Source organism: Trichinella spiralis, assembly GCF_000181795.1.
Source record: "Trichinella spiralis strain ISS 195 chromosome Unknown Scfld9, whole genome shotgun sequence".
In the NCBI taxonomy this organism is placed as follows: domain Eukaryota; kingdom Metazoa; phylum Nematoda; class Enoplea; order Trichinellida; family Trichinellidae; genus Trichinella; species Trichinella spiralis.
In genome coordinates this window covers 6,376,956-6,392,216 of record NW_003526948.1, presented here as the reverse complement: position 1 = coordinate 6,392,216, position 15,261 = coordinate 6,376,956, and the positions used below count along the sequence as shown (strand labels likewise).

General features: G+C 39.6%; 6 protein-coding genes across 6 annotated transcripts; 1 reads left to right on the top strand and 5 right to left on the bottom strand.

The window, feature by feature from the left end:
* Positions 1 to 52: 52 nt before the first annotated feature.
* Tsp_10622 (imidazole glycerol phosphate synthase subunit HisH 2) lies at positions 53 to 1,378 on the top strand. The gene is made up of 3 exons (XM_003372352.1): positions 53 to 297; positions 771 to 840; positions 1,067 to 1,378. The coding sequence occupies exons 1-3, from the start codon at positions 53 to 55 to the stop codon at positions 1,376 to 1,378; spliced, it is 627 nt and encodes a 208-aa protein (XP_003372400.1).
* Positions 1,379 to 4,463: 3,085 nt separating this feature from the next.
* On the bottom strand, positions 4,464 to 4,855 carry Tsp_10623 (conserved hypothetical protein). The gene is made up of 2 exons (XM_003372351.1): positions 4,687 to 4,855; positions 4,464 to 4,645 (listed from the first exon to the last, which is right to left on the bottom strand). Exons 1-2 carry the CDS (start codon positions 4,853 to 4,855, stop codon positions 4,464 to 4,466), a joined length of 351 nt encoding a protein of 116 aa, XP_003372399.1.
* Positions 4,856 to 6,844: 1,989 nt separating this feature from the next.
* On the bottom strand, positions 6,845 to 8,625 carry Tsp_10624 (hypothetical protein). The gene is made up of 7 exons (XM_003372350.1): positions 8,585 to 8,625; positions 8,381 to 8,516; positions 8,177 to 8,323; positions 8,013 to 8,121; positions 7,408 to 7,948; positions 7,179 to 7,350; positions 6,845 to 7,096 (listed from the first exon to the last, which is right to left on the bottom strand). Exons 1-7 carry the CDS (start codon positions 8,623 to 8,625, stop codon positions 6,845 to 6,847), a joined length of 1,398 nt encoding a protein of 465 aa, XP_003372398.1.
* Positions 8,626 to 8,936: 311 nt separating this feature from the next.
* Positions 8,937 to 9,316, bottom strand: Tsp_10625 (angiomotin). Its single transcript, XM_003372349.1, has 2 exons — positions 9,122 to 9,316; positions 8,937 to 9,065 (listed from the first exon to the last, which is right to left on the bottom strand). Exons 1-2 carry the CDS (start codon positions 9,314 to 9,316, stop codon positions 8,937 to 8,939), a joined length of 324 nt encoding a protein of 107 aa, XP_003372397.1.
* Positions 9,317 to 9,378: 62 nt separating this feature from the next.
* Tsp_10626 (la-related protein 4) lies at positions 9,379 to 10,568 on the bottom strand. Its single transcript, XM_003372348.1, has 4 exons — positions 10,441 to 10,568; positions 10,233 to 10,369; positions 10,068 to 10,171; positions 9,379 to 9,993 (listed from the first exon to the last, which is right to left on the bottom strand). The coding sequence occupies exons 1-4, from the start codon at positions 10,566 to 10,568 to the stop codon at positions 9,379 to 9,381; spliced, it is 984 nt and encodes a 327-aa protein (XP_003372396.1).
* Positions 10,569 to 14,025: 3,457 nt separating this feature from the next.
* On the bottom strand, positions 14,026 to 15,239 carry Tsp_10627 (conserved hypothetical protein). Its single transcript, XM_003372347.1, has 3 exons — positions 15,189 to 15,239; positions 14,436 to 14,602; positions 14,026 to 14,149 (listed from the first exon to the last, which is right to left on the bottom strand). Exons 1-3 carry the CDS (start codon positions 15,237 to 15,239, stop codon positions 14,026 to 14,028), a joined length of 342 nt encoding a protein of 113 aa, XP_003372395.1.
* Between the last annotated feature and the right edge of the window lie 22 nt (positions 15,240 to 15,261).

The following is a 15,261-nucleotide window of genomic DNA, read 5'->3' as shown; positions in this document are numbered from 1 at the left end:
GAAATCCCTAGTGCGACGAAGATTTCAAACTAGTGTTCGATTGCCACACAAAATGGACAGGTGTCATCTATTTAAACCCGGTCTTTGGCCAGCACCGGGAATAGGAGGGTTCCGCCGGGGGAAGTCCCCGTTAACGGGCAGGAGGGCGGGGGTTGGCGCGGAGGCGGTCGAGCTGAAAAGAAGACCTTGCTTGAGATCCCAGATGCTGGGATCCGAGCAAGGCGGCAGGCCTCTGGTACCGCAACCGGGTGTGAAAAATGTGAGCTTTGAAAATATGGGCTTTCATCATTTGATACGGTTAGGGTCGCGTCGTGCAGTGTAACTCGTCGAACTCCTGCACATACATGCAATATGACAAGCATGGAATAAGTTCCTCTGTATTTTACTGGTGGAGTACTCTAAAGATTCGAACAAATAACGTGCATGAGCCTAATAATTTGACATCAATAGTGAATTAATTTATTTTCCTAGCATTTGTAATGAACTTTTCCCCTGGGCGATTAAATATTATACTAATTATGCAAATTGACATTGCATCGTAGTCACTCAGTGAAAGTACAATCAAATAGCCACACATGTGATACGAATCGAATGCTTAATCGATGAAAAGCATAGCAATTAGGATCGTATTTCGTGAAATGTTTGCTTTTCGATAAACAAAACAGATGTAACGCATTCGTTTTTATTTGCAGCAATTAATGATTATTTTAGCAGCAATAATTTCAGAATTTCATTTCACTTGACTGTAGAAAAACAATAAATTAGTTGAGGTGTAATAGATTCAATATCAAAAATGTTACATGTTTAGAAATTGGCAGTCATTGCTGCCGTTGGAAGAGAGTTAGTTGTGGGCGAATTCCCTATGTATTAAGATAGGCAGTACCGCATCTTTTGAGGCCATTTATTCCACAACTGCTGGGAAGTTAGAGTTGAATCTCTAGAAAGCACTATCTTTTTTCAATATAAAACTACGGCAATCAGAAAATTACAAATATTGGAAAAAGGTTTTACACGGATTTTTGCAAAAGGAGCAACTCTATAGCCCATGAAATTTGCAATTTTCTAGAAAAGCCCTTGGAATCCAAAAATGGTTTTTATGAGCATCAATCAATCGGCATCGATTAGCCGTGTATTACCAACCTATCCTCTTCGTAGACGGTTGTGTAATTGTCGAGTTGCATTAATGCGTAATTCTCGAATTATTTTCATATCACTTAACGACCGATTTGATTATAAGAAATGTGCTCTTCACACTGAGGCTTCACCGGTAATGTGCCCTCACATGGTGCAATGGAGCAAAGCATGCACACTGAAAGTGAAGCCCGGCATTGCAATTGGTTTTCGTTCCTTGAAGAAACACCGGTTGAAGAATATGTGAGCAATGAAAATTCTGACTTTTATCAAATAGAGATCGCGTCACTTCATGCAGTATAATGTGACAATCTCCTGCAGATTTCCTTTCTTACATTCTTCCTATCCTTGCACAGCTATTCGCAAATAGGCACTATTGGAAACACTCAAAATTTAAAAGTGCCACAAAGCTGCTGAAACTCAAAAATTGATCTAACAATGATTCATATATGATTCAAGTATTTCTTTCCGCGGCAGAACCCTAATCTGAACTCAACAAAGTATGGACCATGAAAATGTTAACGTGCTAAAAACTACTCAATGTATTAAAATAGAATATTTTACTTTGTGCGAAATATTCTTAACCTACAATAGACGACACTGATTAATAAACATCACAACAAGTAATAACTCACATTTATGTAAACTACAGGCGCAGAATCAGCTCAAATAGGCTAAGTAACACCCTAACTATACAAAACATATACGTTAAACTAACCATCTTTTCTCTTCGTTCATGTCCGTCATGCACTCACGATTTTCTATAAATGTATATGCGTTGTTTAAAAAAAATAACCAATATCAATCACACGTCAAACCCGTTTGCTAAGTAATTTTTCATTAGTCAAAGTCGAGAACATTCCACTGCACATACGCACCCCACCATTCAGCACCAGTTTTGAAGCTAAATGCACACAAAGGCGAGCGCAAAACAAGCAAATGAAAATTTGCATGAAGCTTCTCTGAAACAAGCATATTTTGTGGATTATTTATTTTGGAAATTAGGCAGCGAAATTTAGAAACCACTTGTTCAATACAATTACTGGGTAGATTCTGATGAAACCATGCATACATCACTATCATTCATTAATGTGAATGGTTGACAATGGAATCAGAAATTTCGTATCAGAAGTTATCAGAAAAAGTAGAAATTTCGAACAAAGTTTTTCATTGTTTTTCACAAGACAGCAAAGCCCCACTCATACACAGCCCATGAAATTTCAAAATTGTCGAGAAACCTTTTTGTCTTCAAAAATGACTTGAATCGATCAGAAGCAATTAGAGAAAAAACTACTGCAAATTTATCCGCATCGTCCCTGAAATGTGGTTATGCATGGAGCATTTTTCAATATATTGATGAAAAAGTGGAACCAAAATGGGATTGAAATGGTAATAAATAAAAAGAAATAAAACAAAAATGCTCAATAAATATGCATATTAAATCGTTTTTTCATTTTTATAAAGGAATACTCAATGTGGTTAGCCAAAAAAGAGACATTTTAATAACAACTGTTCCTAATTTTCATTTATGCTTTACAGCATTCTCGAAAATTGCAATCTTTATGTTCGCAATTTATTGATTGGATTACATACACACTTCAGAAGTAAAAATTAATTATTCAAAATAATCATCAGATTGGACTGAAATTTTCATGCAACATTGTAAGTTTTCTTTTTTATAGATGTCAAGTTCCTATACCGTCAGAATGGATTGGGAGCTAATTAGAAATGTATTTATTTATTCACATTGTTGTTTGTTACAGCGACAGTCGTTTGAAGATTTTGTTTGAAATTACATCATATACATATATATATATATTATGAGCTATTTTTTATTGTTCTAAAAGATAGGTGCAATTTTCGAACAATATCCATTTGAGCGGATAATTTGTTCATGTTCACTGACGATTGTATTAATTAGTCTGTGTTTTTGCTGCTGACTTGGGTTGTTTGTCAAAAAAATTGAACAGTGCAGAACAGAAGAGCAATCTGCTGCTGAGCAAGCGAATCACTACGTGGAATGTACGTGCTGATCACGCCGGACAGTTGTTGAATGAAAATGGGAAGCAGTGGAAATTAGGGGGATTGGGGGAGGGGGGGGGAGGGGGGGAAGACACAGGACCGAGATGGAACAGTCGATTACAACAATGGTGGATTGGGAGGAACAGAATTTTTTTTCTGGCAGGATGGTTGGTCAATGTGCTTTGCAATTGGAAAAGAACTGGAATATTCATTGTTTGTTGTGTCGAATTGAAAAGAGAAATCAGAACAGTTTGCTCATTAATTAATTAATTGATTTTTATTTTTAAGAAATATACGAAAGAAAGCACATGAAAATTATGAAATAAAAGTTTGGCCGTGCAAAAAAACAAATGCGCGCACAAGCCAAAAAAGAAGAAGAAAGCACAAGTTGTTTTTTGTTTTTCAGTAAAAATTTTGAAACTTCGTTCGATCAAAAAAAAGCGTTGCTTTTTCTTCTTTTTTCCACTCTTTTCAAAATGTTGGTCCAATGAGGAGGAGATACGAGATGCCGTGGGCCGAAGAAATTAGAAATATTCATGGACAAAGCGCTGTCAGTCACACTTCTGCGTCCGCCGACTCTCTCTTTCTCTCTCTCTCTTCTCTATTCGAATGGGAAAAGCGATGATAAAAAAAGCACAGAAGAAAATAAAAATCAAAAAATAATCCACGATCGTCGATCGAACGGCACTGTGTTTGGAAGTCGACTGTCGAAACATCGATGCAAATTTGAATACAAACAAACAAACAAACAAACATCCTGTCTGCCCAATTCTGGGATCAGAGAGATGCATACAATAAAATAAGAAAATCATCTCCAATGCGCGGTTGACGCGCTTGGACGAAAAACAAAAAAAAACACATAAGAACGAGCAAGACTATCTCTCTATGTATGCAATGCTTGCTTGGTCGGTTCTTTCTGTGGCACTTTGACATGGAAACATATACCAGTCGGCTTGTATGCACATGCAAAAGTCAGGGCGTCGAAACTCATTCCAATCACAACCACTTGTGTACAATAAACGTGTGCGAAAAGAAGAGACGATGATTAATCTTCATTCGTTGAAGCGTCATAATGAGAATACTGATGATAATAATAACAAAAAATAAATAAACATATATATATATATATATGTATAAACAGTCTGACTGGCTAAGAAAAACAGACTGACTGTGTGTGAAAATGAACCAATTTCCGAGACCAAAAAATAATAAAACAGTAGTACATCAGAAGAACACTGGTGTATCAGAAGATGAACAGGTGTCAAAGTCGGATTTGGTAGACAGAATAGTCCAATTTCGAAAGAAAAGAATTAGTAATGATGCTTGAAGCCAGCGCTACTATACATGCACACGCACATATTCAAAAATGTGTCAGCTGACGTTGTGCATTCCATAACATCATAATAGCGCTGGAGTAGAAAGCGAACGAAAAATCGTTCATCCAGAATTCGAACGGAAAACAACATGCGCAAAACTGTAACCATGTGTTGCGCTTGTTGATATTAATTAATTAATTAATTAATTAATTATCACTGCTATTGTCAGTTTTTACTGAATACTGATAATAATCAGCAACAGTCCACACAGGCAGGCAGGCAGGCAGGCTGGCTGGCTGGCAGGTAGTTAGGTAGGTATGTAGGCAGGAGGCAAGCAGGCAGGCAGGCGAGCAAACAGAAATGGATGATTTTTCGTGGCGCTTCATTATATCCATTTCTCTGTCTCTCTCTCTCTCTCTCCCTCTCTTCACCACCAATATGGATATTTTCAGCGTCGAAATATTAAGATGAATCACCGCTATTCCCAAATCGAACCAATAATAAATCGATAAATCATTAGTAACAGGCCAGTCGGCCTGTCCAAAAAAAATACCAGTAACAATACATACACACATGTATGTATTGTCGTCAACAATGAACAAGAACAACGCTCAGTCGACACGTAAAAAGTTGTCGGCCGTGGCACGCAACCTGAAATCGAACCAAAGCCTCACCGAGCAACAGATAAAATAAACAAAAAGAGGATAGGAAAAAAATAACAACATAATAAACGAAAAAAATAAGATATATTCACAAATTATATGTTGAATATTAACGCCTGGTAGTGCAAGCAGGAGTGGGAACACAAGCGCCTTCATCCAATATTGCTCATAGAATAATAATAATATTATTATTATTATTATAATGCAATTATGCGCGTGAGAAAATGAGAGAATAAAATATACATAGTTTTTTTTTGGGGGGGGGGGGTAGGGGAGTAATAGGTAGATGTTTTCGAAATGGTACAACGCAGCAGCAATACACGTTTGCTTCACAAGCCACCAACTTCAAATGTAGCACGATCAGTCAGTTAGTTATAATGCAGTGGAGTGAGCAAGATCAATCGGCCAAAGGTTAGGATATTTCCACTGTTCAATCACACAAACACAAAAAAGAAAATACGACGAAAAAAAAAAGTTGCACACAATTCGATCAAACCCAAGCTCAGACGGCAGGAAAAGAAGAAGAAGAAGAAGAAAAGTTGGCGAACAAAAAATCTGCTCAAAACGCGACCGCACCTACTTGCGCAACAAAACAACAAACAACCAACCACCTACCTCTGAAAAGCTTGGATTTGAAAAATGGAAAAATTCCCACGGCAGACGAGCCGACGACGTTTGGAAAATTTTTTTTGTTCTTTTTTTGGCGTAATTTCTCAATTTAATTTCTTTTTTTTTGCTTTCTCTCTCCCCCTCCCCTCCCTCCTACACTCTTCTCTTCGGTACAGTTTTCTCTGACGCGTCACCACGTCCGGATTATCACAAAAAGTAGCAATGTATTTTACAAAAAAAAATTCACAACGTAAAGCTTTTTTTTGTTTTCGCATTTTTCAAGAAAGCAGAAAAGGCAAAAAACAACAATGGTCGTGGTCGTGGTGGTGATGATGATGATGATGACTGCTGACGTTGGCCAACATGATTTCAAAAAAAAATAAAGTCTCCCCCTCTGAAAAAGAATTAAACTTCACCACCACGCGACATGAAAGAAAGAAATATATAATCCACCACACTGAGCATTGGAGAGCACTTTTGTCGATTGGAAAAATCGAAAGAATAAAATATATGAATAAACAAAAACAAACAAATCCACGTGCTTTCGTGCCGCCGAACCAAAACACGGGATTATTGTAGATACTGCATACCACCACTTGCTTTTTCGTCACATTGGCAAAGAAGACAAGAGGCAAAAAAATCAGCAAATCGAGAAGCAAATAAATAATGAGAAGCATGCAAAAAAATGGACAAGAGAAGAATAAATTAAAAAAAAGAAAAGATTCCTGCCCCTTTTTTTTCCACCGTCGTCTCCCTCCCGAATCAGTTCTAATCCCTGCGCTTGTTGTTGCTGTGTTGTTGTTTTGAATGCAAAATTGAAATATAACAAAACAAAAAGAAAAAAAAAGAAAAGAAAAACAAGCTGAAAGCTGCCAGCAATAAAGATCTGCTGTGGACAGGCAGATGAAGAAGAAACGTAAATAAAAAGTCATCTACCTCATCCTTCCCAACAGTATCTCACAGATAGAATCTACTATAGTAGATCATAAAAAAATAGACGCGAGCAGCTCAGCGATCAAAACAAAACAAAAAAATAGAAAAGAAACAAACTGTATATATATTATTAATACAACATGCATGGGATTTTGTTGTTCGGTGGGGCATTCAGGACGATTTCAATACGTCCCGAGACGACAAACGAGAGTTGGCGCTGCTGGTGGGACGAGAGCCAGCGGAGCGCGGTTTGTCCTCGCTTGAAACCGCGCTGGCGTTATTTTCGGCAGCGTCGTTAACTGAAGCCGCATCGTTGGCGACTGCTGCCGCGTCGCTAGACGTGCCTGCCGCCCTCTCTGCCACGCCCAGCTTCGCCATATCTGCGTACGTAAGACGTTTCCGGTCGGCAACTTTCACGCTGTTCTGCAACAACAACAACAACAACGACAATATTAAAATTATAAATTATATTAATAACAAAATTATTTTTATTCAATCGACTAACTTCAGTTGCCGTATCTTCGTCATTACTGATGTTGTGAATTTTCTTAGTTTTCGACGTCTTAGCGTTGTCACTTGTACCGACGCCGCTGTTGTTGGTCGTCGAACTGGAAACGACCAATTTGGACAATGAATCTGCAGTTTGAGCAACATCTGGAGCAGCTTTTTTGCTAACTCTTAAACAATAGAATCGATAAATAATATTTTTGAAAAAAGTAAAACAAAAAAATTACCCAGCTGATGATGATGAAGTGGTAGTAGTAGTAGTAGTAGTAACTGTTGAAGCAATTGTAGTCACGGTCGTAGCTTTTGCTGTCGTTACGCTAATTGCAGCGTTATTTTCGGCTGTCAAGTTCGACGACTTTGGCGCCAATTTTGTCGACTTTTTGTTCGTCGTCTGCACGGTCGCGCCGTTGCCATTCAACGGTGCCTCGCCCCGAGGGCGTGTCGTCGAAGAAGCCGGCTCACCCGCTTTTACAGCACTGCTGCTGCCGCTGGTGCTGCTGTTGGCTTTTTGCTGCTTTGGATAATGCTTTTCCGTGTGGCCACCACTACTGCTGCTGACCTTAGTCTTGGCTGTGGTAGCAGTAGCAGTAACATTAGCGTTGGTGGTGGTGGTGGTGGTGGTCGTAGTCGTCGTGGTCGCCGAGGCTGCCGCTGGCTCGACACCAACCGCTTTGCCACCACTGCCGGTGGTCAGAGATGCGGTAATTTGGTCAACATTGAGCAACGGTGAACTGATCACTTCTGCCGACTTGGGTTCAACGGACAATTCTGCATCGTTTTGAAAAAAAAAATTAAACCACAATATTTGGACAACCAATCGTCGCTCGTATACCTGCGCCACCGACACTGGCAACGGTAACAGATTCGGCAGAAATCAAATGGGACGAATCGCATGTCGTCGCAGCAGACGGTGGTGGAGTGGAGTCGCCGCGAGAAGAATCCTTGAACAACAACAAATGAATGAATGAATGAATGGAAAAGAAGAAAAATATATACCCCGTTCGTCGGCAACGGCGGAAAGCTCGACGGTTGCAGGTGGAAGCTCTGCTGCTCGGACGACAGCTTCTTGTCGCCGCCAGTGACAGCAGTCGCGGCTCCACCGCCGGAAACGCGTTTGTCTTTACTGCTGTTGTTGTTTGAATTCTGCAAAAGTTTGTTTATTCGTTTGTTTGTTTTTCTAAAATAATATACAAGCCTTACCGAACTCCAATAATCAGCGCCGGAATAACGTTCTCGTGGACCACGTCTGCTGTTAACACCGCCACCGGTGGAACTGCTCGAATATCTCATGTCTGGACCGTGGAAACCGACGTGACGAATCGATCGACCGCGAGCACTAAAAATAAATGAATGAAAAGGAGAACAGAAACAACACACGCGCGCAGTTGTAAACTTTTCTCTTACCCATTTCCATGATTACAAGCGTTGTTGTTGTTGCTGTTCATCATACCACCGTTGTTGTTGTTCTGGCTGATGGTGGTAGTAGTGGTGCTAACAACGGGAGCGGGGGCGTAATGCAAATGTTCGTTGTTGGCGCGAAAGTAAGATCTTCCATCGGGCAGTCCACGCGAACTGACGTGGCCGTAGCGACCCTGAGCCAACGACGGACCGCCGCCGCCGCCGCCGCCGCCGCCGCCGAGTGGGGTCCGATCCGAGAAATGATAATAATGGGGACGGTGCGGACCATCGCTACAGAAAGACAATCAAGAACAAATAATAATTACAGTAATAATTAGCCGAATTGTAGAGCAACAAGTTACCGTTTACGCATGCGTTGAGAAGGAAAACGACGACTGCTGACGTTGCCAGTAATCGGCTGAGACGATACGAACGTCAGGGCAGGTCGGAAAGTACCCTGAGGTTGAAACCCGTTCATAGCCAAAATCTAGAAAATAATCGCATAAACAAACAAAAAAACAAAAAATTTCAATCTACGCTCACTTGACCAAGATCGAACGGTGACCAGGCGGAACCGAGCATCGCGGCCGTGGCGACGAACGGCGGCGGAGCGGCCGACGCGACCGGCAGTACGGCGGCAGTCGGCGAATGTTGGCAAGTCGCCACTGTGGGCGAGTAGTAGAAAAGTTTCGGCGGGCCGGCAGCAGCGGCGGCCGCCGCTGCGGCAATGGTCGCCATGGCCGCTTGTTGGTCGGGCGGTTCTGAAGCGGCGGCTACAGGCAAGCCGACCGTGAACTGGGTCATGGACGGGGGCGCGGCGGGCGGCGGGGGCGCAGGTTGCGCTTGGGGCCCCGGCGGGCCGCCGACCGCGGGTCCGGCGGCAGCGTAGGCGGCGAAACCGTCGACCGGGCCGGCCAATTGCACCGGCACGGGTACGGCCCCGATCGCCGCCGGTCCGGCCGGGTTGAAAACGGCAAAATTGGCCGAACCCGGCATATACGAAGCGGCCGCGGCTGCGGCGGCGGCGGCTGCTGCGGCGGCGGCAGCGGCTGCGGCCGGATTGTTACTGTTACTGTTGTTGGCAGCCGTCGCGTAGGCGGTGGGCGGCACGTTCTGGCCGCGTGCGTTGTTGTACCCGTTGGGGACCCGTGATATGGGCGCGGTCTTGAAACGAGCCTAAAATTTTCAAAATAAGAAAAAAAACCCACAATAACAACACAACAACAACATGCGAAAAAAAACCGACGCACCAAAATCGGATTGCCTTTGAAAGTTTTCACCTCGTTACGCAAGTACAGGTAAGCTTTTTGTGCGTCTTCGTCGGAATCGAAATTTGCATACCAAGTATCGTTCAATGCGCATTCGCAAGAAACCAACCGTGGACAATTGGGACTTTCAAAGAGCTTTTCAACCTCCTTGAAAAAATATTTTTTTTTTTTGAAAAATAAATTTCAAATTGAACAATCAACACCGACGACAAACAACGTACGTGCTTCTCCGTGCCTTTGGGTACGCCGCGCAAAATCAACGTGGTCCTCTTCAACAGTGGACGCACCTTTTCACCGCTTTCGTCAACTTGCACGTACGGCGATTCTGGAAATGAAAACAAAAATTACCATACCGAATGAAGCCGAACAATACCACAAACGATCACCTCGAAGAGCTTCGACGATCAAATTCATGTCCGTAGTCAACTTTTTCATCAAATTGAAATTCGCCACAATACGTATCGGCACGTACTGGTCGTTATCCATCTGAGAACGTAGGTACATGTCACCGGAAAGGTTCTCGCTGAAAACACACACACATTGTACTCATCGTAGAAAAAGGATACTGCCCGTCTGGCTGGGCAGTTGCCATACCGAGAAAAGTAATATTCAAGCTGTGTGCGTACGCGCAATTTCAAATCTTCCCGGCTCATTTCTTCGGTGTTCACCGTCGCCGGGGCGGTCATGGCCGCCTGGGAAGCGACGAAGTCTGCTGTTGGCATGATTTTCGTCACCCCGTCCGCATGTTCTAAACACAAAATCAAACGTACAGATAAAAGTAGAAATCGAACTGCTCGAAACGGAAACTGCAACTGAGCAGCAGTTTAACAATCACGACTACCACCGGATGTTGAAAAAAAAACAGAAAAATGAACGACATATTGGAAATCACGCAACAGTTAATGATGGAATAGTACCAACAACAAACATGGTTATTAGAGAAAAATTAATTAATTTGCTTAATCAAGCAAACGTCGTCAATGACGACTGAAGAGACTGTGATTAATGCAATCACTTGGTCCACTTCACGAGCGCAACAATAGCAGCATGCCAAAAATGAAAAGAAGAAAAGCTCACCCCCCCCCCCACCCCCAACCAAACAAACTCACTTAGTTCATCTGACAACGCACATTGTCACTTTGTTCACATTACCCCTGTTGAAATTATTATAACAGCAAAAAAAAAGAAATAATCAAACTTTTCATGAACATCAAAAATCTCATATTATATTCTGCTCACAGAGATATAGTTTCAAAAAGAACACCAGCGCGCAGTATATATAAACTGACTAGTTATAAGTGAAAGATGAAATGTACGCCATAGTCGCCAGATGGGAACTAAGTGTAAGTGGAGGTGAAAAAATAAAAGAAGATGAATATCAATGATGCGTCGAATCAGCTGGAAAGAAAAGTAATATAATATTAACCAAGTAAAAATATGCTGGAGAGAATATAATAAATAGTTAAGTTAGTTCATCGTCGTCGCCGTTCCCCGCTCCGCAATGACACAAATTCCAAGCACGCCAGCCAATTCAAAACAACAAATACACACACATACACATGCAAAGATGAAACATCAGTCGGTGCCAATCACAGGCTAAGAAAAAGAATAATGCTAATATCAGTGGAACATTTACAACGTCAGTACTTTTTTTTCACCGATCTTCCCGTGCATGTGCGTGCGTCTATATATATATATATACATATATGAATGGAAACAGGAAGAAACATGCAGAGTGAATAATCACAACGCAATGCAAACATTGTTGACACGAACAAAAGCTATTGGACAATTTCAAATACCCCACAGACTAACTGATGATTAAGCTAAATCGAAATACAAAAAAAATAGCATTGCAAAAACAATGACAAAGTACGATTCACAGAAAATCAAACAAATTGCAAATAGTTTTACAGCATGCCAAAAAGTGACAAAAATAGCCACTTCGGAATCAAATAATTCTATTATCTTGGTCAAAATCGCACATCGCATAAAACTTTCGGCATTTACTGCGTATTTCTGAGCATGCGAGCATGCAACAATCCTACCCACCCGTAAAGTGATAAAACATATATATATATAAAGCAATCATACTGGAATTACAGAAAAAAATTGAAAGATTTTCAAATGAAACAACAAGCAACAAACTGCACGTGCATATATTAGAATTTATCAGAACACGACTACTACTCAAACAAAACTGAACAGAATAACTTTCCCCAGTAATATGCAGTCTGTAAATCCTGTTGTCGTATTTCCCCTATGACAACACTTGTTGTTCAGCTTACTGATACTATATTGAAATTGGTATGAAAAAAAGTAAAACTGAATAAGTGATAAAAAACAATATGGAAAAAATTAAAAGTTAACTTTAAAAAGCCTACAAAACAAACAAAATATTCGCTCGTTGAACACTACCACTAATCATAAGTAAGCTATTACTGTCATCACTGGCTAACTAAGAACAATAACTTTTTTTAAAAAAAAAACTTATCAACACCCACTGCAGTGAAATAAAACGCTTGTTTTGCTTACTCCTCTCTTTTTCTGCAAAACTTACCCACCAAACCACTCCAAAACAACCAGGTGACTCGAAAGGAAAAAGCTTGACAGTGAAAATTATTAGCTCAGTCATACATATATATACACACACACACACACACACACACAACATCAAACACCCCACTGCTCCGCATGCAACATTGAACTGCAAATCAAATAACAGAAAACACACAACATGTCGTACGAAATGTGTCATTGAAATCTATGAACATTTGCAATTTCCTTTCCAACAAAATTCAAAAAAATAAAAATACTTAACTATGACTATGCAAATAATAAACATTAACAAAAAAATTTCAACAGAAACTGATAATAAAAAGGTAAAACTAGCTAACCAGCTACTGCCCTGTTTTAGAATGCAGTTCACGCTCCACTGGAAACTGAATATCAATTTTTCCAACGCATATAAAAAAAAATAAAAGAAAAATCAAAAACAACAACAACAATTTTGATTCGTGCATTAACTAATTTGCTGACAGTACAGAAACTGATCCGCCGAAGGTGGACACCGTGTAAAATTGAATCAAACCGAAAAAAAGCAATTATTCATGATAGATAGGATAAATTTCGAATTTCATCAAAATTGACGCAAAAGAACTTCGTCATCCTCACTGTTGCAGCATGAAATAAAATAAAATAAAAAGGACACGCCTATATTAATTCAGTTCAACGAATCTCTTTCAAATTCAAAGAATTCGGCATCTCATTAAAAAAAAACGTAAATTTCCTTCAAAATAAAAAAAAATTATACTATGCTACTTAAAAATTATATAAAAAATATAAATGGAAAAAACAATTCAAGCGTCTAGTAATTAAAAAATTGATGAAATAAACATGCACCGAAGCGTCGAATAAAAAAAACGACATGTATAAATAGGCACATGTATGTATTTTTTCAAACTGCACATATATAGTTTGTGGTGTTCAAAAATAGAAAAATAAAGAAAACAAATAGTGCCGGTATTACAATAATAGCAGCTCTATATTTACCTCCAATTACAGTACCTAAAACTATTGAATTTGTTCCTGCTCGTGGCAAAACGCCAGGCACGGATGATCGGCCGTCGGTAGTAGAAACAAGTTGAGGTACGGCGTTCGAAGGAACCGACGCAGTGCATGCATTAGCAGCGTCGATAGTTTCTCCATTCATCGTGTTGAAGTGTTCTTCTACAAACGTTCACGACGTGCATATAGACAGAAAATGAAAACGTTTTCAATTTCTAACTGCACACAGTGTTGACTCAGACAACAGCAGAACTGTACCTATTGCATGTGCATCCTCGACCTTCATCGACTGTTTTATTATTATTATTATTATTATTATTCTTGTTGTTGTTGCTGTGAAACAATACGATAATTACTTAACATTGATCATACGTGAAGAAGAAAAAAAATTTACATTAACAACAACAATAATAATCGAATTAAAGAAATTACATACGTATTGTTTGACCTTTGTCGACTGTCCCCCTCCCACTTCTATGTATGAAAAAGATGTGCGCACACCGGACAAAATACAGTAATCAAATAAACATAAAACTCTCCCGCGCGCAATCCACGTTCAGGGAAATAAAAAAGAATGAGTCAGCAAAACAAAACTGCCCAACGATTACTGCGTTACACTGGCCTGGCAATCCAGTGATTAACAAAAAAAAATCCTGACGCTGCTACATCCGCCCGGAAAGGCAAGCGCCATTTTTGCAGTGTAACATTGTCTGATATTGTTGTCATCAAACTGGTACTACAAAAGAAAACAAATTACTATACCTCAGCGGAAAAAACAACAAGCATCAATACAAGTGGAATAATAAATACCAGCAAAAATTTTTTCAATTAAAATTATTAAAACAACCATTTCCCACAAAAAATACATTTAGGGGTTACTTTTAAAATAAAAAAGGTTAAAATCAATATAGAGAGTTGTTATTTATACAGCCAAGGATGCACATAACGTTAGTCAACACACAGCACACAAAATCAACATCAAAATAAAAAAATATTAAGAAAAAAAATTTTTTTTTTCACACATACCACAATCAATACCCTGAAACCACCATGGAAGAATGTGCGACTGTGATACGCATTCAACACGATCGATAGGTGCCGTCTGGTGATCTTTTACTTCGGCACCGTCGCCATCGACCTGGGCACTTCCCAACTCATTGCACAACTTATCCAAATTTTTGGCACTGACCTATAAATACAACGTAACTGTGATAGAACAAAGGAAAAACAACTGACACACTTTTACTTTAATAAAAAAATGAAAAGGGAAAAAATCATCAACCTGCACATTTACAACCTCATCAGTATTTACGCTTCGATTAATGATTAAGAAAAAACACAAAAATAATGTAAACAACTGCTCTACTTTTAAAATTGGCATAAAATTCCAAGAATTTTTACCACAGACGCAAGAAAAATATAAAACGACAGGAAAAAGAAAAGAAAAGAAAAGAAAAGACAATACATAAATACACTCGCATCTATTTACTTAAATACAAATAAAATCATATGTGTACGTGTATACAGAAACGTCACCGAGTGAAAGCGCTGCCTATGCAACAGTACAATCTTATATTATTTTCATTCCAATCTTCCCCGGCTTGCGTACCGCATTTACAGAATACACAAAAAAACAACTACAAAGCCCGATAACAGCTAGCCAAGAAAGCAGTCAAAAATAAGTATAACCAAACATTGTACTTATTCACGTTGTCTTTATAAATTGATTTCAAATTAAAAAAAAATAAAATAAAATCAATCTAATCGAACAACACCAGTAGGATACTGCACCAATCAGCCACGCGCCGTGGAACAAAATCGACCATGCTAATTTACAGTATAAAAAAA